Here is a 24,484-nt window from a genome sequence, read left to right as displayed (position 1 = left end):
GGAAGTCAGCCGATATCATGATCTCAGTATTTTTTTGCCCCCTAGATGGCAAGAGGAGGAACCCCCTGACTACAGAAGAATCTTGTTCAAGCTTACCCTGTAGCCTGGGGGAAGAAGGGAGGGAAAAAATATTGCAACAGTGAATACACTCAAGCATCTACATTTATGGTAAGTATATGCAAGTGTGCCATGTTCTTCATGTTTCACTGCTGCAGTCCTGACTTGTGGGATGATTCTCAAAGCTGAGAATAAAACAGGATGGTAGATTAAGGACAGGTGAGGATGCACTGCAAGATGCTCGACTTGGAGAAGGCTGATAGATGGTAAATTTTGGTAAAGGTATGCACCGAAGATCAGGTAGCAGCTTCCAGGATGTCTTTGGTAGGGACCCCTTTAAGGAAGGAAGTACAGGCAGCAGTTGACCTACTGGAGAGAGTCCTGACAGTATCAGGTGGTGTCTTACTATGATGGCTGTAACAAAAGGAGATAAAGTGAGATACATTTAGAAATGGCCTGCTTGTAAACTGTTTTCCCTTTAGAACTGGTGGTAAAGGCCACAAACAGCTGGTCTGATTTTCTCAAAAGTCTTTGTTCTGTCAAGGTAGTAACATAGCTGCCTATGCAAATTGAAGGAATGAAGAATTCTTTCTCCATTGTGGAAGAAGGTAGGCAAATGTACAGCTTGATTTAATGAGGCAATTGCCACCACCTTGGGCATAAAGGAGGAGTTAGTCCTGAGAGAGACTGTCCAGGTAGAAGATGAGGAAAGGTTCCACTGACATGAGTGCCTGCTGTTCAGAAACCCTTCTAGCAGAATTGATGGCTAACAAGAAGGCAGTCTTCCATGTCAAGAATTTAAAGTCAGTGGAGGCAGCTTGTTCAAATGTTGGAAAAGTAAGTTGTTCCAGAGCAAAATTAAGGTCCCAGGGTGAGGCTGTAGGCCTTCTGGGTGGCCTGATGTGGATGACCCTCTAAGAAACTATTTCATAAGAGGGTGAGAAAGGATAGGAGGTTGGGCAGAGTTGTGAGCTGAGATAACAGAGGCATGAATGTTTAAGGAGGAGTAAGCCAAGCCTTTGTCAAGGCGACTTGCCAGATAGGACAGGAGGACTGGTATCTTGGCTAGATGGGTATTCTGAGCATGTTGCCCACACCAAATGGAGAATCTCTTCCATCTAGCTGAGGAGGATTTCCTAGTCTTTTTGCTAGGCCTTCTGGCCTTAGGATGTCCTGAACCTGATTGTCCAGGATAGGATCCCTCCAAGATGTTAAGGTATCCTCAAAGCTGATAATTTGAGGGTCCACAGGTTGGGGTGCACGATGTTTCTCTTATCCTGTATCAGAAGGTCTAATCTCTGTGGCAGCTATCATGGTTTTATGTTGGTTAAGCTGAGTAGCAGAGAGTACCAATGCTATCTGGGCCAGTCTGGGGCTACAAGTGTCACGCTTGGACCCTCTTCCCTCATCTTTAAGACCACCTGGGGAGCAGAGATATTGGAGGGAATGCATAGTTAAAGATGGCTGTCCATAGGAAAGAGAAAGCATCTGTCTTCAGGCTGATTTTATTTTTTCCTCAGAGCAAAACGTTTTCAATGGAGTATTTCCCCAGGTGGCGAAAAGGTCTATCTGAGGATCTCTCCATTTTCTGGCTATGCTGAGAAAGGTTTCCCAATGAGATGATCAGCTAGTTGGCTGTCTACATGTAGCAGGTATTGTGCCAAAAGGTGCAACTCCATGGAGTGTGCTGTTTCCCAAACATCCTCTGCAAAGCAGCAGCAGCAGGGGGTAGGAGTGAGTTCCCCCTGCTATGTACCACAGGACTGTGGTACTGTCCATCCTCCCTATTAGTACCCATGGTTTCCATTCATTTCTGAAGGCTAGTAGACCGTTTTGGATTACTATAAGTTCCTTTACACTTGTGTTTGTCTCTGAGCTTGTGGTCCCACTTCTGTTGGGTCTGGGAGTGGTTGAAGTGTGCTCCTCAGGCTACCTCTGAGGCATCTGTGGTCAGTGTTTGCTCCTGGGAGTGAATCTGAAGGGAAAACCCAGGTTGAGGGAGCAAGCTGTGGCCTACCATGCAAATTCCTCCTTGAGGCAAGGAATCAGTTTGATCTTGGCCGAGAGTGGTTGTGACTCCTGGCACCACACATTTATGAGGTGCCAGTGGAGTTTCTTCATGTGTAACTCTGCCAGAAGTAAGGATCATGAGGATACAAGAAGCCATGTCACCCAAGGACATGAGGCACTCTCTGCTAATCCCTGACTATGATTTTTTTGAAAGTACATAGTGAGGAAGAAGACCTTATCTAGAGGCAAGAAAGCCTTTGGAGTGCAGAATCCAGTAGGACCCCAAAGAACACAATTCTGGTTCAGGGGTCCATTTGGGATTTTTGATGATTTATGGTGAATCCCAGGGAAATTAAGATGTTCTATGTGAACATTAAGTCTGAGCTTAGCTTTCTCAAGCTTGTAGCCTGGATAATGCAATCATTCAGATTGGGTAAATTTGCACCGTCTTTGTTTTCCAGAAGGCAATCAGATGGGCTAAACACTTTGTGAAGACCCTGGGAACAGCAGACAAAACAAAGGGCAGATAGTGCCTGGTACCTGCTATGAATTGCAAAAAAACTTTGTTCTGTTCTTGTATGGAAATATGTAGTTATACATTCTTTAGATCTAAGTTAACCATGAAGGCCTTTGCAGAAATCACTTGCAAATGTTTCTGAAGGGTCAAAATCTTGAATTTTGGAACCTGTAGGAATAGGTTGAGCACAGACAGGTTTGGTATAGGCTGCCATGTTCCTTTCTTCCTGGGAATTAGGACAAGTCTGGAGTAGAAACCCCTTCCTTTTTGGTGTTCTAGGGCTGTTTCCACTGAGCCCTGGCCACATAGCATCTCTATTTCGGAAACAACCTCTGACCTTTGGTTTGGGGGAATGTCCGGCCAGCATGATGGCTTCAAAGGCTGCTTGAATTTGAGTTTTCAGCTCCTTGATATAATGTTTATTATCCACTGGTCTGAAGTAATGAGGGACCAATTCCCTTGGAATAATGCTAGCCTTCTTCCAAGTCTGGGAGTGGGAAGGGAGGGGGAAGCATGGATGAGCCATGATTGTTCCCTGCCAGGGACCTGTGCTCTAGAACTCCCTGATCTAGAAATTTCTAAATGCTATTACCCAAGTTGTTGGTGCTGCCTCCGGCTCTTTTCCCTACACGTCTTTCTTTGCCTGGGAGGGAAACGACCAATGCTTAGAAAGGTATTCTTACTGAAACATGGGGGTTGTACCTGCAGATAGTCTTTAAAAGTTTGCATAGACTTGGTCTTGTCTTCCATTTTTTTTGGGGGGGGGCATAGCCTCTGCTTTGGGGCCAAAGAGGAATTCCTTGTCCAAGAGGGCATCCAAATGGCTAGATCTCACATGCTCTGGGAAGGACTGATCCCTCAGCCATGCATATCTTCCAGTGACACAGCCTGTAGCTGCAGCTCTGCTGGTGGCTTCCATAGCACCATACCCACAGTGGAGAGAATGTTTTGTAACCTGGGAGCTGTAACTGCAAGGTCCAGTAACTCCTTAGAGAGCCTCCTGTTCTCTAAAGTCACAAGCTTCTGTATCATTTGATCCAGTAAAGTCTACTGGTGTTTTATCATGTGGAACTGGTAGTTTAATGCCCTCATATATAGAGTTGGTGAAAAAGTTAATACATCTGCCACCTTATCTATCCAGGGCCCTGCTTTCTTTATATGCGGGCAAAAAATATCTAGAGGAGCTTGCTCTAGCTCCTTTGGGGACAGGGGTCACAACCTCTGCATCAGCTGTAGGATTCTTGAAGAGATGCTTATGACAATCCAAAACCATATAAAACCTGTCAGGTTTTCTAGGGGCAGGAGGGAAGGGGTCTAGCTTCAAAGAAGAGTTCTGAAAGACATCATCTACAACCTCCAAAACAGGTGGGATGGTAAGGGGTTCATGTTTTGGGAAATTGAAAAATGACCTTATCTTTGGACTGGGGTTAATCCTCTGCTTCCCACAGGAAATTTTCCCTCAAAGTGTGCAGTGTTTCCCCAAAAAATAGATCCACAGGAGGAGAAGCAGACGCCAGATTCTCCTCAGAATTCAAGTCTTCAAAGGATGCCATGGAAGGGCCCTCTTTAAAAACAGAATCCTCCTTGGTCAGAATCCTCATTTGATGCAAAGGAGTCAGAAGGGAATTCTGGGTGGGGACCCCTTTTTCTTTTTCCTGGGGAAGATTCAGAAGGGGGTTGCCTACCTCTAATAAGAAATTCAGTCCTCCACCAATCTAACAAAGTCTTCCTGATAAGCCTGTGAGTCGGAACCAGTAAGCCTTGGCTGGGGCTGACAGTAAGCCATTTTCTTGGGAATAGCTATTGATTTAGGCCTGGTGATGTCTGAAGCATGGACATCCATCTCCCTGGGAAGAGTGGTCATTGTCAAGACCTGGTGCCATGTATAGTTGGCTGTACTGATGTCGTCGGAAGCAGAGACCTTCGAGGTGGTCCCAGACCAAACCGATGAACTGAGTTCTAAAGGTTTGGACAGATGTCAAGGGACCAGATGGCATATCAGACTCCCAATGAGTCTCAACAGAGGCCTGCGCCACCACCTCAGTTGAGGAAGGGGCTGCAAAAGCATCTCACCTTCTTCAGCGATAATAAGCCTGGGAGGACTGGCTAACAGCAAGTGGATGTCATCCAATGTCCTAAGCCTGGGGCATTTTTCTTTCTCCCATTTACAGTTAGAAAATTTGGCTTCAGATCGACCAGCAGACATCATAACATGCGGACTACGGTTCTCCAACAGGGTATATAGCTTTCAGAATTCTTCTCTCTGGTGCAAACTGACAGATGCACTGACTGATTCTCTGCTTCAGGCTCCAATGGCAAGAACTGAGATCACAATGTCAGCTGGTTCCCCTTATACCCAAGAGTAGTGACATCAGTCAGGGTGTTGCTGGCTGTTGGAGGGAGATTGTTCTCTAGTATTTGGGCCAGTCAAGGGTTTCCATGGTGGAAAATCCCACTAGTCAGGACTGCAACAGTCAAACATGAACATCTGAGATTATATAACAGTTTATGTTAAAGACTCACATTACTCATTCTGACAGCAGCCTAAACTTAACTGATGAGTAGGGTCCATGAGTCTAGCCAATGATCTCTGCTGCAGAAGTTCCACCTATTTCTCACATCTGGCATTACTGACAGGAAGACAATTCTGGAATATAGGTGGAGATGCATTGCCATGAAGCTGTCCATTGCAAATGCACCACCTGTAGGACAGCATAGGTTCACAGATTCATAGGATGTTACTAGGCTATTGACCTGAGGGTCTTTACAAGCCTAGTCATTAAATCCCAATATTATACTAGATGAGAGATATCATCTATGCCCAAGGTTTTTCTAGCAAGGGCTACCTAAGTCCATGAGAGAAGCTGGGACAATCCCCGGCAGAAATTTATGGTTTCACATCCTGTCATCCAGGTTACATTTATACAGGGTCATGGAGGTGCTCTGCTTGATACAGACTGAAATGCCTATTCCAGAGGAATGGCAACCTCTGAGAGATGTATCTGTCTAGCCAGCAGGACATGTTTACGTCGCTGGCTAGATTGAGTTCCCTAGAATGGGTGAATCTAGTCCCATTTGACTTATGGATATGCAGCATTTCCATTAAATTTAGGTCAGAGATAACCTTGTAAACCAGATCTTTATGCTACTAACTACAGTTGTGCAGTGACTTCAGTCTGTCCATATAAGACATGTTCTGGAGACCCTGAATTTTCTGAGTTAGAAATCTCTGAGGTCTCTCAAGTTGCTGCAGGCATCTGATGAGGGAGGAGTACAGGTGAGTTAGAATATCCTTTGCTTGTGAAGCAATGCCTTTGCTAATCAGGTAAGTGATGTAGAATGCCTTCCTTACAACAGTAGACACATGGTGGTCAAAGTTGAGGTCACAGTCAACTTGTGTTCCCAGGTCTCTCACTACTGAATTGGTACTTAGGGTATTATTGTTTATTTTATAATCAGCAGGGACATTTATTTCACCAAAGGGAATAATGATGCATTTTTAGCATTTAGACCATGGCTTTGGTACCAATCATTGGTCTGTGTAAGCCCCCTTTTAAGTATGCTAACACTGCTAGGGGGATGCAGTGATAGCACTAATTTGTAATCTGCAAACTTCGATAACCACAGCCTCTCTGTTTTGGCCTGGACTTCTGGGAAGTATATGCCAAACAGGGGGCCCAGCACTGACCCTTGCCTAACAACAGACCCAAGAAATTATAGACCCATAAGTCTGACCAGCCTATGTGCACAGATTTGCCCTCGTCAATGGCCATAGTCACATTTTCAAAGAAATCCACCAGATTTAACAGGCAGGATCTGCCCTTCAGGAAGCTGAATTGGGTAGGATCCACTTTGAGGATTGTCGATCGATCTGTGAGCCAATTTGCAACTCACCTGACAACATGGGGTTGATATTTAACTGGGTTAGTTTATCAATGATAACTGAATGTGGAAAATGTCAAAGGCCTTGGCCAAGTCAAGATAGGCTGTGTGCACAGCTTTGCTTTCATCTATGGCTCTGGTCATGTTCTCAAAGAAGTCCACCAGGTTTAGCAGGCATAACCTGCCCTTGACAAAACCAGACTGGGACAGATCCAGGGTTTGGAGGTCACCTATATCCTTATTTATGAGATCCATGATGATTCATTCCATTGCCATACAGATGAGGCTGGTTAAACCTATGGGTCTATAGTTTCCAGTGTCTATTGCCAAGCCACGCTTGGGGATGGGGAGAACAGTCACCATTTTCCATCCAATGGGGATAAAGCCAGTACACAGGCTGTGGTTGAATAAACTGCCTAATGGAGTAGCTAGCTCTTGTTTTAGAACATTAAGAACACAGTCTGGAATGCCATCTGGTCCCATGGAGGCTGTGAGCCAGTTGGCAACCCATCTTACAATGAAGGGGTTTATATTCAGTTTGCTAAGTTAATTGATAATGCCTGAATATGGGATTGCATTGAAAGCTTTTGCCAGGTAGAGGTATGCTATGTGCACAGATTTGCCCTCGTCAATGGCCATAGTCACATTTTCAAAGAAATCCACCAGCTAACAGGTAGGATCTGCCCCTCGGGAAGACGAATTGGGTAGGATCCAGAGTTTGGAGCTAACCAATGTCTTTATTTATGAGGTCCATAATGATACGTTCCATGGCCTTAAAGAGGAGGCTGGTCAGACTTATGGCTCTGTAATTCCTTGGGTCTGTTGTTAGGCCATCTTTGTGACGAAGAATAACTGTTGCTGTTCTCCATTCCACAGGAACAAAGGCTGTAGTTAGGCTATGATTGAAAATGGTACTTAGTGGTGATGCTAGTTCATGTTTTAGCCTGTTTAGAAGACAGCCTGGGATGTCATCTGGTCTCATCTGGCCCCATAGAGGCTTTGTTTTTTGCCTTGGACAACATGAGTAGTTGGATAGTTGAACCCACGACTAGGGTGTTAGGTTGTACCTTAATTGTACCAAGCAGGTCTAAATAAGCTGTGTGGGAATATTGGTTTATGGAAGGGGACCTGTAACTGACAATGACCCGAAGGGATATCTTACCCCACGGTAATTTGGACTTGGAGTAGCTCCATAGAGTTTTCTTGTCTAACCAGTCTAGAGGTGTAATTATCTTTAATGAAGATAGGTACTCCACTTCCTTTGGTTCACCCACCTTCAATTTGTGGTCTGAAAGTAAGGAAGGCATTGTAGCCTTGCAAAGCTGGGGTACTTTCTGCAGCTTTGATCCAGATTTCTATGACTGTGCAGATGTCAACATCTTCCAGTTTAAGGGGTGCTTCCAGAGAGTGCAGTTTCTGATTTAAATTCTCAGCATTTAGCAGCATGACCTTTGGTTTCTTTGTGTTTGACATTTTCACTTCAGGAATTTTGTTGTTGTGACCTTGCCTAAAAAACATTATGGGGAAGGCAAGTGCCTTAGCCAGACTGAAACCTAGAGGTGCCAGGTGAAGACCATCTCTGGCAAAGCAACGTGGTCTATCCACCATGTTGTCTCAGATGGACTGGAACTGGAGCTCCTTAGAATGACACCAGAAATTAAGCTAATTACTGAATTCAATCATTTCCTGTTTATATTGTGGTATCATCCTAGGTGAGGGTAAAATGCTGCTCATAGCTAGGGCATGCCCATCTGGGACACATATTCAGAGAGCTCAATCATGTCTTTCTTCATATAGTCCAGAGAGGTACATCTCAAGTCGTTCACACCAATATGAACTATGACAGTGTCATAACAGTACTTGTTTTCGACAGACTTGAGTGCATGTGTGATCTGGCGAATTCTTGCACCAGACAGACAGCTGACCATAACCTTCATCTTGTTCAAACTGGTGATTGTGGCGTTTGCATGTCTCACTATAGAGTCACCTATAACTAAAAATGTTGGAATAGTTGTGCATTGCCTTAAGGGCTTATTTGGTGAGACACAGGTGTTTTTATGTGTATTGGGTGCTTTGGGTGTTGTGTATGTGTAGCAGGTTTGTGTTTTGGAGGCCTCTGGTGTTTAGGTAGGTTACTGGAGAGTACCTCTGCATATGAAGGTTTATGCGTTGGGTGCATATTATGAATAGGAGTCGTCATTTGTCAGCTAACAACCTGTTTAATGTTGCTGTTCTGGCATGAGAGAGCAGTGATTCCAGATTCTTAATGTAGGAGCATCTCTCGCAAATTGTACTTGAGTGATTTAGGAGTAAGGGGTTGTCAGTGTACATGAGGCAGCTGCTAAACTGCCTCAGAAACCTCATGTCCACCAGGCTGGCAGGAGAAACAGAGGGAAACTGACAGTCCATAATGTAAGGTGTGGTATCTCACCAGATAAGGAGAAAAAGATGGGGTATCAGGCAGGGAACTGTTTTAGGGTGTACAGTAGGAGGTCTATAAAAAAAGAGAGGATCTGTAGGTTCTGGTGTTAAATGGTAAGAGATAAAATCTCTTCTGGGTTGTTCACTGAACAGGTGAGAGTTATTCAAGAACTGCTCTGCTAGATAGCAGCAGCTTCTAATGGAAAATACTTGTATTAGCACTTTTGCATCTTTAACTGCCAAGAGTTACCCCCTCTGTGTGGTGGTGCACAATGGTGTACTTCATGCAAACAAGAGCAAAGCAGCTAATACAAAGAAACCAATGAAAATGCTCAAACTGAGCCCTGAACCTGTAACCTTCAATTAGGGAGTCCTACTGTATGCTCCTGCCATGACGGTACAAGGGGGCGTCTCCCAAAAAAGATGTCCTGATTTTTAGTGCTCAATATACAAACAGAACAGAATTCAGCAGGTCTGAATCCAACCTATACTAAGGCCAACAGAAGTGCAATGAAACAACAGAAAAAAGCAGGCTATATTTTTTTTTTAAATGAAATAATCAACAGTGTAAAAAGCAGCACAGTTTTTCTTGAAATTAATAACAGCAACAGAACAAAACAGCAGAAACAGATTTTTCTCTTAAATTAAGTAAAAGCAGCAGGGGGTGTGAAATACAGTCAAAGTGAAACAAATGCAGTCGTAAAATACACTGAAAAGCAGTAGCAAACAGTACAGTTTTTTTTTTAAACTGCTGAAGTACAGCCACAGTATATAAGAGAAGTGCAAAGAAAAAAAATACTTCGCCCTTTTGTGGGATTCCCAACTCAGAAAGATGAGGTAAACACCCACAGTCACTAGATGAATAATCCAAGTCCTCAGTGTGTGTCCGGAGTTCAGTGCTACTACAAACAAACATATGGATAGAGCAGTGCACCTTAAACAGCTAAAAAAAGTGTGATTATTCAATAAAAGTACTTTGCTTTGTATAAACAAGTCAAGTGCCACTCAATTGTACAGAATTTATAAAGGCACTAAAAAACAAGATACGCTAATTAATAAGCTCTTCAGCCAATAAAGCTACATACAGAAATCTCAAGTGTTTCCTCAATCTAGACAGACCAGGGTGTGTCCCAGTGCACTAGAAGAAAAATCCAATAAACTCGATGAGAAAACAAGTGCTTATTACAGTGCAGAAATGAATTACTTTGTCCAACAGCCAGCTAGATAATGAATTCAGAAAGTAAATCAGTACAAGACAATAAGAGGCAAAATGCACTTTCTCAATATAAGCACAAGGAAAGGCAAAACATAGTCATCATACCTGCATTTTCTACAAGCAAAACAAGGGATGGCCATATGAGGCCATTAACCCACCAGGGAATTATACTATTTTTGAAACTAGAACATTTGTGAGCCATTCTCGCAAGAGTTTGTGGGAAGGGTCACATTACACCAAACCGTTAATGTGTGTTCCAAGCCACTCTCAAATTCCAAAGTCTGCTCCTCATCTTCCTCCATTTGTGAAAGTTGGTTTCTGATGTTTTTAATTTCTCCAAGTCTTTTGGGTTTCTAATACCATGACGGGAATGGATCCCATTCCTAAGTCAAAGTATGATTAGTATTGTTTCACTCTTTGATGTCAGCCAAAAGTGTTTTTCGCAGCACCCACAATGTGCCCAGTAATGACTCCTTCTGCAATTCGTACAATGTTACATAAATTGGTAAGGTATCTAAATATGATTGCAAATTATATTTTAGAAGACCAGTTGATCCTACTACTATTGGAACTCTGTATCTTTCTTCCACATAGCTCTCATTTCTGCCTGCAGATAAAGGTATTTTATGACTTTATGTCTCTCTCTGTACACAAGACACTGTAGTCACTAGGTGTGGCAATTTCAATGATCAATGCTACTTTTGTCTTCTTTTCTTGGACCACTATAACTGGTTTTCTAGAATCTATCTTTTGAACTGTTGGTATTGGGTGATACCATATGATATAAACTTGATAATTTTCTATGATTCTTTGTGGCTCATGTTTCCAGTGTTTTTCAGTCACTTCAGTACCATAATGTTTGCACAATCTCCAGTGTAACAGTAAGTTGTAAAGTTGGTAATGTAGGCAGCCTGGTTTCCCGGCAGGTACTGCCTGCAAAACCCAGTCCCACATACAAGTACAGCTTTTGCCCTGCCAAGAAGCACATTCATTTCAATGAACATATTTTGTTCCAGTACTAAGCTATTCAATGCATAACATGCAAACATACTTTCATGACGGCTATCACTGCAATGATTCACACTCCCCTAGTTTTCTTCTTAGGTAAACATTTATTATACTGTTCCATCTGTGCATTGTATGCCAAGCATTATACACTTTAACATCCTGTTCCAGTTCTCTTTTGTTACATTTTATTTTAGTATACTGTAAACCCATTTAGTTACTGATTTCCTGATTGCCTGACCACCTTATTGATTGTGCTACAGTCTGTATTAATTTTGCGTTGAAATCTGATTCAGAAAACAAAAAACATACTTACCTAGTACAACCAGTTTATCCCCTTCTACTGCATCATTAAAATGCAGGCCCACATATCACAATACTCAACACACACATCAAAAGAAGATGAAAAATCAAATTTCAAGAATTCACCAGACTGTTCAACCACCTCAGTTTATTCCAAGCAAATCTGTTACCTTGGCCATTCACCTTCACAGGAAATACAATCAGAAGTTTATTAAAAACTTACATAGCGTTGGTGAAGAAAGGAAAGTAAAAACTATATATTTTAGGTTCAAAAAGACCACTTTACATGACAAAGGCAGAATTTTTGCAAGATGACATGGTACAAAAACTAAAAATAAAAACCTTTGAACGTGATATTTAAAACATGTGAAAAAGAGAACAAAATAAATGCCTTAGATGGCATCCAAATCTGACTGTGTATCATTCTGCTCTGTTACTTGTACTCATTGTACAGATAGAATCCTACGGGTTTCCTGAAAAAAACAATCCTATATAAAATATTTGGACACATTACCATTCTGTAATAATATCCTTTCCACATGAATACTAAAGCAAAGAAGCTATGACACACTGAATGGAGATGTTTCACTGGTGGTTTAATTTCACACAATCTCATGCTCCAATATCAAAATCTGAACAGCAAAACATCAAGACAATGCGCAGATACTGACATCTGCAAGTCTAAAACTACAAAAATATGACTCAAAATTTACAAAAGCTAAACGTCTCATCTATAATATTTAATAATTTAAGCGACAAAATATCTTTTATCGATGAAGAAATAGTACCGTTAAAACTCAACAAAAATCAAATAAGGGAAAAAAATGGAATCCTTTTAGAATATCATAGGAAGAGCGTGTGTGTGTATGTGTGTGTGTGTGTGTGTGTGTGTGTGTGTGTGTGTGTGTGTGTATGTATGTGTGTGTCACACACACACACACGTGTATGCATGCATGCGTGCGTGTCTTTGTGTGTGTGCGTGGACGTGTTTGTGTGTAGGGAAGGGAAGAGGATTTGTATAGATACAACAGTCTGTGCCAGTGTATGGGATTTACTCATGAATACAATAGTCTGTGCCAGTGTATGGGATTTACTCATGAATACAATAGTCTGTGCCACTATATGGAATTTACTCATAAATACAACAGTCTGTGCCAGTGTATGGTATTTCCTCATGAATACAACAGTCTGTGCCAGTGTATGGTATTTATTCTTGAATACAACAGTCTGTGCCAGTGTATGGGATTTACTCATGAATACAACAGTCTGTGCCAGTGTATGGGATTTCCTCATGAATACAACAGTCTGCGCCAGTGTATGGGATTTCCTCATGAATACAACAGTCTGTGCCAGTGTATGGGATTTCCTCATGAATACAACAGTCTGCGCCAGTGTACGGGATTTACTCATGAATACAACAGTCTGTGCCAGTGTATGGGATTTCCTCATGAATGCAACAGTCTGTGCCAGTGTATGGGATTTACTCATGAATACAACAGTCTGTGCCAGTGTATGGGATTTACTCATGAATACAACAGTCTGTGCCAGTGTATGGGATTTACTCATGAATACAACAGTCTGTGCCAGTGTATGGGATTTACTCATGAATACAACAGTCTGTGCCAGTGTATGGGATTTACTCATTAACACAACCAAACAGAACAGCAGGCAATGGACTATTTTTATTTATTTATTAATTGGGAGCCAGATAGGGCTCTTTAGCACCAAACAAATGCCTTCAAGGGTGACCACAATGCATTAGTCTGGTTGGGTACGTGTTCACAGTAACACAATATTGAAGTGAACATTTTGGGCCTGAATTCCATACCTATAAGATACAACTGACATGTAGCACATACGTTTAACCTACTATATTAGACTAGCAGTTTATATCCGCGGTGGTGCAGCGGTAGCATTGTCGTCTCACAGCAAGATGTTCTCCCGTTTGATTCTCGGCTGGACTGCAGGGAGTGCCTTCTGTGTGGAGTCTGCATGTCCTCCCCGCAGTTGGGTGGGCATTCAAAAGACATGCGTAAATGGGCATCCCTTTGTTGAAGGTTGAACGTCGAGCTGGCACCTCAGCGTTCATGAAAATCTACTGCTATCATTAGCGGACCGGAGTTCCGCTGTGGCGACTCCTAACTTGGAAAAGCCGAAAGACAAACAAACATTAGTCTAGCAGTTTATGTCAGAAAATCTGGAATGAAAAACTTACGTTCTCTGTGGCTGTAACCTTTGGTCACTATATGGAACAAGGGCCACCAGTTCATTCATTCTTCCTGCAGAAATATGAGAGATTCAGATATAAAAATTGTTTTAGTTTTTTCTCCACATTGTTCATTAATATACTATGGCAGTCATAAACAATGCCTCTAGTCAGCAGAAAGAGAGTAAAAAATAATTTACAATGGAGTGTGGTAAAAGGCAGTGTTCTGTCAGTGGAGTCTCTAAGACATGTGGAAACACAGGAATTCATAAAGCAGATTATGTTATAACTTGCTAAATGACAAATACACAAGCTGTGACTAAATGAAAGAAAGATGGCATTTATGACATATCTGATAAAGACAGTATTATGTAGGCAGCACCCCCCCAACACACACACACACACACACACACACACACACACACACACACACACACACACACACACACACAGAAACTCTTCTACTTCTACATCCTGTATAACTTAATTCCATGGTCACACAACATTGTGCAATGGAAAATTAACTGTTAGGAAAATTATGTTGACTTACTAGGCTTTGCTAAACCATTTAGCCTTTAACCTTAAGCACTGCTATCTTTTAATACAGCTTACATTTTGCAGAATAAACTACTTTACTGCACAGGGAATTATGCACATTTCACCAATATACACATTTACAAATGACATGAAAATGGGGGAGCTGAGATTCTTACCTGACATTTGAATTTAGGCCACTCAGAGTTTTATCCTGATACAATATCCCTTGTACTCAACAATATCCCTTGTACTCAAGACAGACGGACTAAAAACTCTCTGGCCATCTAGAAATGTACTACACTATTTAGAAGTAAATCTTAACTTGGACCTAATCAATTCAGTAATCAACCATTTTCTGTCCTGTTTATGTCAGCTACCATCACTGTTATGCTTATCTAAGGACACCATACAACAATGTTCGACTAGCATTATCAAGCACAGGAGAAATGAAAAAATGTTTCCTATATATTAAGTAGACAAGAGAAGTCACAGAATAGAAGAATATTTTCATCCCAGATCAAATTCAGCAGCAGTTCAATTGTAAGCAGCTCGAAGTACTTACTGCAAACTATAGACTCTGCATAACACATTCAAATAGAAAAATACCCAAGACTGGAATGTTTTGTAAACATTTCATGCAATGTCATGTATTAATGAGTCTGTGATACTCTACAAACAGCGCACTAACATGATTGCACTCCTGTCTGTGGGTATGTCTTACTTAGACACACTGCATATTTACTCCCTGGCCTTAAAATGCTAGTACTTTTACTTTTTGCCTCTGGCCGGATCTTGACTGAAAGGGGTCTTCTGTGGATCGATGCACTTAATTACCACTCAATTAGAAAAGAAATAAAGATAAATGGAATCACAAGTTATGTACAGAGATGCACACAAAGTAAAAAAAAAAGCTAATAAAATGGTATACTTGCTAGTGGCATGAGGAATGCTACCAAGGGAAAAACTAAACAGCACCGTACAGCATTACAGACCAATAATGTAGAGCAAGGCTGAGCAGGAAAATTCCTAATAATGACTCAAGTAAAGCAGCTGTGTAACGGGTGAAATGAGAGACAAAGCAATAGGGATGCAAAACTGTACAAAAGGATTAAAAAATATGCAAGAGTGGAGTCATCGGATACATTTAAGGCATGATAGTAAGCTAGTTAAAATGGTCTCTGATATTTGGTTGTGGCATACCTCTCAACCTGCAGTCACTGAAAATAGGTACAAAGCCATTTAAAAGTGGGTACCATCCAGACAAATATATCTAATTTGCACAAAATCTGAATGCAAAATAGGGCATAACGTATCCCACTTCTAGGGGGAATGTGGGATACTACTCGTTAAAAACACAGTGACAAAAATGATGGAGAAACTTCTCTATCAAAGAGACAGCGTGTAAAATCTGTAGACTTTAATGAACTGTACTGCAAAATTATAGACAAGACAATGTATTTTTTCTTCTGAAAAAGGGACTTGTTAGATGTGTGTCCTCTTTCTTTGAATTATTGGTGCCATAGTACACTGGTCATGTACTGTGATTTTCTGTGTACTTGACAGCTTCAAAAATCATATGTGATCAGCTTGTATTCAAAAAAGTTGTGTGAAAGGGTAAATCAAGCATACAAATAGTGATGTACTTCCAAAAAATAGGTATGACATTTGTAGGGTAAATGAAACCTGAAAATCATTCCTCCAAAATATGGACAGTTGTGAGTTCTGTTTGTGGGTGATAGAAACAATGGACTTGACAGTCAGAGAGCACAGATACAGGCATTAAAGAAATCCAATGGTACTTTCTTATATTATGTGGAAAACAGGAAAAGCAAAGGATTACTGATATAATAAGAAACTAAGATGGTATAACAGGACTGTAAGGCTTACTGGATGCCTGATGGCACATAACAGTGGAGACATAAAAATGTTCCAGGGGTGTTTGCCAGTAGGTGACACTTGAGATCACAGTTGGGTGTCTATTGCACATTTTAATGACAATGGTGTACAATGTGACAGATACTAAACTATGAAGAAAACGCTGAAGGAAAAAAGTACAAGAAGGTTATTAACTTGATAGGTGGGCCGGAAAAATAACAGGAGTTACATCTGCCTCCTTTTGATTGAAGAAGGAAAACCAAGTAATCTAATCTGCTTCTAGTGTGAATTTAATGTTCACCATACCCTAGTTCTCTCCATGCCACATCTCTGCTTCCCCACCTGTCCCATTCCTCATGAATACTTTCATGGATTTTCTTGCCACAGCCCAGTAACACATTTTATGGGTCCACCACTCTGTCCATGAAGAAGCACATTCAGAGATCTACAGAACTGCTGGCCCTACAATCTTGCTCCTTGGGCCCCACCTTCCTTACATGTGCTGTTCAAGGTTAAGCCCTTACATTTCCCTGTCATGATATGGTGCACCCATATCATATTCCCTATGTTCCTTCTGGTCTAGGGTATAGTGGCTTCCAGCTCCTTTTCTCTCTAGTCATGTCATATTCCCTCATCCTAACCACACTTCTGGTAGCTTTCCCTGCACATCTTCCAATGAGCAGACATATACTTCTCTGTATGGCCTCTAAAAACTGTATGCATTACTTAAAATAGGGGATGATCAGGGCCTGATACAGCAGCACTATTACTTCTTTGCATCCGCAGTCCTCCCTTAAGGATCTACACTAAAATAAAATTCACTGCAATAGTTCCGTCTCCACTCCTGGTTAATCAACTGAAAAAAACACTCAAACCTCTAAGATGTGTAACTGTGTGCTTTGCAACTATAAAAGATAATGCGATTACACTGAGTTTTGATATTTGCTGCATTTGCAAAGTTAATAAAGCATTTTGCAAGGGGCTTTACTCCCCTAAAAACTCAAGACAGAAGGCTACTTTTCTCTAAATTCCCCTGCTACTCTGTGATCACTGCACCTTAGAGTAATGGGAATACATCAAGGTATTGCCAGATTTGATTATGAATCATTTCCTAAAACTTCCACTTTCAGTCTTACTACTGACAATTACAATGGGAATTTCAACAGGAACCTCATCCAGTCTTGGTTCACACTTATCCCAAGGTCCTTTTCTTATTCTGTTGTCATATGTTCACTCATATATGCTGAGAGTTCATGTCAATTGTGTTTGGGTCCTAGTACAATTTTCTGCATATGATTTCCCTGCACTATACCACAACTACTGTTTTTAGGCCCATTTGCGTAGCCATCCCCAACATGTGCTGCTGCACCTATCTTTGCATCATCTGCAAAGAAACTGATCCTGGTTTCTTTCCTCAAATGCATCTGAAAAGAGCATAATGAAGTGTACTGGATCCAGGATCAATCCCTAGGATAATCCACAAACCACTTCCTTTGCTGCTTGCTCTGTGTCCTACACTAACTATGCAATGATCCTAACACTAATCCTTACACTTTGCACAGCAGTTGCCAAAATGGAATAGAGTCCAAGGCCTTGATGAAATACAGCTAGGTCACAGCTGCCAGTGCTAAATTATTAGACTTGCCAGTCATCCAGTTATAAAACTGAGCTACTGTCATTGAGATTACTGTATTTTAGGAAAGCAACTAGTATTCCTGTAGATCAATAAATGTGTATATACCTTTAAGAAGCTATCCAAAATTTGGAGCAAGTGCGAGCTTGACTGCCATTTTGTAGTTAACTGTTGAGATGTGACCACGTTATGTATGTAAGCTCTGTTTTGTTAACTAGTTCATTCATATTTGGATATGCTGCTATCCATCCTGATGTGTTTTATATATATATATATATATATATATATATATATATATATATATATATATATATATTAAAACATCTAAATGAAACCTCAAGGCTTATTATTTGTAATAGAAGACAAACGAATGACAATTCCCTTGACGATTTTCCATGCCATCACTGTTATCTCTGTTAAGCTAACTGTAATGTATGGATTTTTCCTTCTAACCCTTGCACAGGCTAGGGGCTAAACTTGCTACAAAGGTAACTTAAGTGTGTGCAGTGATCAGACTTTGCACTTTCTCCACTACTGTGGGACTATGGTTAGTGTGTGTGTTTGTGTGTGTATATGAGGGTCTCATTAAATAACAAATAGTGAATACTCAAAAGATCAATGGTTTTAGACTGAATCTTGAAATAAACAGTATTTTAGGGAGCAAGCCCCCCTGCACTCCACACCCCTGCTAACTGTATATACCAACTCTGAGATTACAGAACAGAGGAGAAAGGGCAAATTCCCAGACCATGCTGTAGTGTGATCCCACACTCAGTGCAGCTGGCAGTCAGGAAAACAAAGAATAAAGAACATTTGCTTTTACAGCTTACACATATGTTTATTTTTTAGGGTACAGGAGTTTCTCCCCATGGGGGTGCAGGTGGTCTTGCCTACTCACAAAAATGAACTTGTTCAATGTTCACTGAAAATTATTTTCAGGGTAAATGTTCTAATTTGTTGACATTTGCTGAAATTAACTTTGTCAAGCCAACATTATTCCCACAGGGTACCTCTCATGTACAGTACCAATACTTGAGCACTTGCTTGCTAGTTTAGAATCTGTTTCAGTTTCTCAGCAGTGGATATGAAGGCATACTAGCTCCATTTCTAATGTCTCAAACATAACTCATCTGGTCTTTCTTTATCTTCCCTTAATAATGCCATCGTCTCCCTCTCTTTACTGGTGTCCATTTATTTTCACTTCATTCTGACATAGTTACTTCCCAGTTTGGCATTTTTACTTCACTTTTCTTTAAAACTGAAGTTGTCAAATTATGGAATTCTTTGCTCGGCTTTTTAAGAATACTGTCAAACTTGGCAAAATTTAATTTTAATAAATATTACACTCTTGGTGTCATGAAATCGTGTTAAGCATGAAGGGATTTATCTCACTGGTATTTTATATGTTTGCATGCAACATGTGCATAGTATTCATTCAGTACCCTTGCTTGCTCCTTGCATTTTGCAACCATACCCACTCCCTTACTGAACTTGGTTTCTTTTAAACCTTTTCTCATTTCTGCAATCTACATAACAAGCATCTATTCCCTTTTTTGATTCCTCCTGTCAATTCTCTTTCAATTTGCACTTTTTCCACCCTTATCTCCTTTGTCATCTTTCCATTCCTTCCTTGTACTGTGCCTCTTCCACCTCTTGTATGGTCTTTTCTTTTGCCTAAGTCATTAGTCACACATTCCTAGATAGTCACACTTGCATTCTCTTTCCCCTCCCTTTCGCCTTTTCAACAAATTCTTGTCAACATCCCCATGCAGCTTATACCTGATCTATTTGTGTAACTTGCTTGTCTCCAGTCCTGTAATTCAACTTTATAACCAGGCCCCCATACTCCTACCCATAATCCTCCTTGTACTGCAAAGCAATATCAACCAGACATGCACCAAGTCAATCTTGTTTGTTCCTTTGGCATATTCTCTGTCAGTTCTCTCCAATATTTAACCTTCTTTTCTGCTTCCACAGACCTCCTTCCACTTTCCATCCTATAGTTTGCAGGTACAATCGTGACCCAGACTTTTCCAATTCAGCTTTGGGCTTTGCCACTCATCTGGCCTAAGATGGACCATCCCTTATAGACAGGTGGTTTCCTGCCAGGCTTCCTAATACCTCTCGCCAGAAGTCACAAGCTCTTCTGTCTTGTCTGCTGGCCACCAACAGTCATTCCAGTTCCTAAGATTTCCTTCTTTGGAATGATGGCTGGTGGCACAGGTAACATTTTTGAGCAAACTTGTTCTGTCATATCGGTGACATCTGCATGTCCCTGCTTTCTTTTGCCTCAGCCTTTTCTTATGGCAATCACTGGAGACACGTCCGTTACCATAACGTGTCTCCAGCATTTACTCCACTGTGACCACCTCATCCCATATCTTATTCTAAACCATAAGACTGATTTCACTGAAACATTTCTCTCCTATCTCACCTAGCAAGGCTATTAACCTCTTTATGAGTAAGGCTCTTGTCACCAAAATCCTTTCTTCTCTCCGCAAACTAACTCTAACCTGCTTCACTCTCTGCCCGCTGTCATTGTCACTTTTACTTTCAGCATTTGAAACTCCAGCTATACCACCTCCAGCTTTCAGCAGTGCTTCTCCTGTTCAACTTCCCTAACTTGCTCTGTGCTAGACTACTTTTCTGGCATTCCTGTATTTTTCCAGCAAGGCATCTTCACTGTCCTCTACTGCTGTCTGTTAACCCCCCTTACTCACCCCTCTTATTCTCTTACTGTTCTTCCCACCTCTTCTCCCTCTACATTTCCTACTGATGATCTGTCCTTGGCTTTGTCCTTGAAGTGGACATCATTTTCTTGCTCCTTTCCTTGCAGTCCTCATTCCCAGGTCCTACCTGTCACTCTCTACTATGGTCTCTCTCTGTCCCTCTATGCTACGCTGCACTGCTCTCCCTTTGACTGTATACACTAATCCCCATAATAAATTCCTGCCCTATCTGTTCACCCCACTCCTCATCATCATACCATGTTCCACATAGTTCTATCACCTTCCATTTCACTGTCCCTGTTCTTACTACCAAATACTTCTGCTGGTCCATGAGTGATGAACAACACTAGCCCATAGTAAATACAATATACTCACTTCCTTCCTCTCTGTCCCCCACCTCAAATCCAATGCTTAATCTACTTTCCAGGATATATCCTATTTGTATGCAACACACTTAAAAATGAGGCCAGTTACCTACACTACACTATACTATATGCTCAAAAAATTCTCCAAAGGGCAGCTTTTTCTACATTAAACTCTAACTCAATATAACAGCTACTAGTATAAAAAATGTGGTGAGTGCTTTAAGTGAAAAAGAAAGCTTAGCAGTTGAAGAGCATAAACAAGGCAGGGATTGAACTGTAGTTGAAATTTCATTTGTAAAAATGGGTGGGTGGACAAATTAAGTGCCACCAAGCTTAAAGGAGTACTAATTTTTATCTTGCCATGACATTCTACAGAGTCCAATCCTGTCAGCAAAACAATAACCACTCATTGCTAATTTTAATTGTTTTCTCACTCTGAATGCTCTCATGATGGTAGATATGCTAGCTTCAGCTCGTTTTCTTGGAAAGCTACTTCTTGCCCATAATACACTGTGAGGGCACAGCTAATAAAATTACAGTGACTTATTCTGTCCCATCAGATCATAGTTCCATTCACTTACAATGAAAGTAGTGAGAAATCCTGTCAAGTTTGAAAAACCTTCTGTAAAAAATGTCAGTGCTTATTTTGCAGGGACTCTTTCATAGGTTTCCTACATTCAACAGTCTGTGAAAAATACTTGCAGATGGATAAAGAAATATATGAGATAATATTTCCTTTTTAAAGGGATATTTTGTGAATTTTGGGTCCTGTTTTCCTTCCAAGTTCCCTAGTCGTGTCAGCCAGAGTGTCATATTTCATGTTTTACAAAGCTCATCTAAATTAGTGAAGTTGCTCTCAGTGGTTATCGTGTTTATTCACCTTCAAATTATGAAAAGTTCTATAGGTTTGAAGCTCAAAGAAAGAGGGAAAGAATTCTGTTTTATATGACAGTTCTGCTGTGGCTACCCCTAACTGGGAAAAGCCGAAAGATGCAAATGGTGTGTGCATTGAGAAAGCCAAGAGAGAAATGCCACAGAGAAGAAACTAATATGTCATGCTTGCTTTAATATCATTAAGTATGGTCAATATTTTCTGTGAAGAAAATACACTCTGTGGAAAGAAAACAGCTGTTCAACATGCTTGGTGTATGAAAAAAGTGAGAAAAAAGGTCTCTTTTCGGAAAGAAATTAACAGTTTATACCAAAGTCCGTGTAAAACATAACACCAGAAACATAAGGCTTGCTTTTCTTTCATAGCCTATTCCTTCAAAACACAAATTGAATAAAAAAATGTAATTTCAATGATACAACATTTAGAGTCGGTCATTAAAGTAGCAGCCATAAAAGGTCTATTTTCAGAATGAAAAGTTCACATTGAAGAAGCAACGGTCTGCACAAAAGGACAGCATAAAGACTTGGATTTTGCAGGTCATATGTTGACATGCATTGAGTTGACTTCAAAGATGTGCTCTAAAAGAACTTGAGTGTGCGGTTATGGTAAATCAATCCAAATCTGGAAAACTGCAAATAATGCAGTATAGGTTGAACACAACAATCTAACAATGCATATTGATTTAAATACTCTTCAGCAATTAAAACCACAGTGCATACTTTTTTAGCCATTACTTGATATCATTAGCCCACTTAAGTTAAAGCTCTCAAGGTAAAACATTATACAGATGGAAGCAGTGATTATAAAACGCCATTGTGTAGGGTGTACATCAGTCATTATTCATGATCTTTCCTGCCATTTAATACTGCACATCCAGCAGATGTGATACTAAGAAGATATGGACAAAAGTTGCCATATTTACACCAAATACACACACACACACACACACACACACACACACACACACACACACACACACACACACACACACACACTAATGCTCATTACACAAAATGAGATAAGACAAATTATGTATGGGCAATGGCTGCAAAAAGAACAAACATCTCAGCCAAGATACTGCAGAGGCTGAAGCACTGTCTCTGTATCATTGTAAAGGTAACACCTGACATAGATATTACCAAATACAACTGTAAGCAGTCCCATTCAACTGTGTAAAAATACATTTGTTCTTACAATTTTAAGTGCACTTAGTTGCAAAATGTTGCCTTAGTTCCTGTTAAGTTACACCTTTTAGCTGTAAATACCATCCCCTACACACACACACACACACACACACACACACACACACACACACACACACACACACACACACACACACACACACACACAGCTATCAGTTTCTGCAGTATATCCGACAACATCCCCAGCACTTGGTCATTTTATAATATGAAAATACATTGACACATGATGCCAAGAAGAGGTACCCTGAATAACACATTTTTATTTTTAAATACCTGTTTGCACTTGCCCAGTGCCCTGACAGGTAGGGCAAGTAATGCTGTCTTGTCCTGTAAATTCCACATAAGGAAAGTGAGCAATCTCGTCTTCTTGCACATGCCTTGAGAGTGAACTTTCTTTTCTGTCTTGATCACAGCTCTCCTGCTTGCCTGAAGGAAAAAGGGATGACAGACGAGTCCCCATGCTATGGTTCCTGAAAGCACTTCACTGACAATCCTGAAAAAAAATATACATACACAAAAAACAGGGATGCTACTTAGATTATATAGCTACAGAACTCAGTAAAACATCTTATGGCTATTTGCAATGTTTAACAAAACAGAAATACAAGCAGGGTAAAGCTATACTTTTTTGCCAGCAAAACTGAGCCCTGCTGCTTTGGGTTATTATTGTACACGTTTCTTTTATTATTATTAGTATTACAAAACATGTCTAGTTCTGCTTTCATTTTAACTGAGACTTTCCAGTATGATAATTTAAATATATTATACCTTGCAACTCCTATATCATCTAATCAAATGCCCAAAATAAAGTCTATCTTGTATACCTCATGACTCAACAAAAAGTCCATTTTACCTTCAGCTGTAAGCTTCAAAATCTTTCATCTCAACGTATTACTTCCCTCTTTCTCTTCAAAACTTAATTAACGTTGTTGCTTAATGTACCACATAAAGAAGAGATAGCATCAAGTTCAACAGTGCGACGTGTGTAAAACAAGTTACAACATAATAGCAGTCAGACAGCAATGGTGCAAGTCTTCCACATTTTGCTTCTCTATTTTACACACAGTAACTCCAGTCATAGAATACATAATGCTACTACAGATTGTACAGTAAACTGTTCAAAAATGCAATCCAGTATGTCGATACTATGTTTATAAATAATTGCTTATACGTTATAGCTCTTTCTGCAATATTTAGTCTGTCGTCACCAATAGCACACTTTACGTATTGGAATATGCAGGGTGCTGACAATGGATAAAACTTGGCACAGTTTTTCAGAACAATCACTAGGAGGAGTATTCACAGACATTCTTCAGAGATAAGCAGCAAGCTTAGCTATGTTTGGCAGAGTTCTTCAGCTCAGTTATAATGGCATTCAAAGGCATGCATAATCACCCTTTCCTTAAATCCCAGTAAAGCCCTCGTATATGAATTTCCTGCAGCGGAGTATGAACAGCTGTGGATAGGTAACCTATACATTAGACTGCAGATGCATTGTGCTGGATGACACCTACAGGCTCCTTAATTACAATATAAGCGTCACCTACAAGTGAATAGGAGCAAAGCAGCTAATAGTAGCCTGTGCTTTTCATGGAAATTGTGAGATATTTGCATCTCTGAATTGTCATATTATG

The 24,484-nt window shown here is 40.6% G+C and overlaps 1 protein-coding gene across 6 annotated transcripts in view; it reads right to left on the bottom strand.

Moving 5' to 3' along the window:
- The window catches only part of TMEM106C (transmembrane protein 106C), a 305,831-nt gene that overhangs the window by 76,222 nt on the left and 205,125 nt on the right, over positions 1–24,484 (bottom strand). For 4 of the 6 annotated variants that reach the window (XM_044083879.1, XM_044083875.1, XM_044083878.1 and 1 more), the window contains exons 2-3: positions 23,124–23,343; positions 13,627–13,690 (exon numbers count right to left, since the gene is read on the bottom strand). In XM_044083879.1, the coding sequence (XP_043939814.1) occupies positions 13,627–13,690; positions 23,124–23,310 (251 nt within the window). In that variant the 5' untranslated portion in view covers positions 23,311–23,343. Of the gene's footprint in view, positions 1–13,626; positions 13,691–23,123; positions 23,344–23,674; positions 23,878–24,484 lie in introns of those variants that run through there. The other 2 variants (XM_044083876.1, XM_044083874.1) reach the window with 2 other exon arrangements.

This window comes from Protopterus annectens, chromosome 9.part0 (genome assembly GCF_019279795.1).
Source record: "Protopterus annectens isolate FY-2018-M chromosome 9.part0, PAN1.0, whole genome shotgun sequence".
NCBI classification, from domain to species: domain Eukaryota; kingdom Metazoa; phylum Chordata; order Ceratodontiformes; family Protopteridae; genus Protopterus; species Protopterus annectens.
Note: the sequence above shows the minus strand (reverse complement) of the source record. Positions and strands in the feature narration are given on the sequence as shown.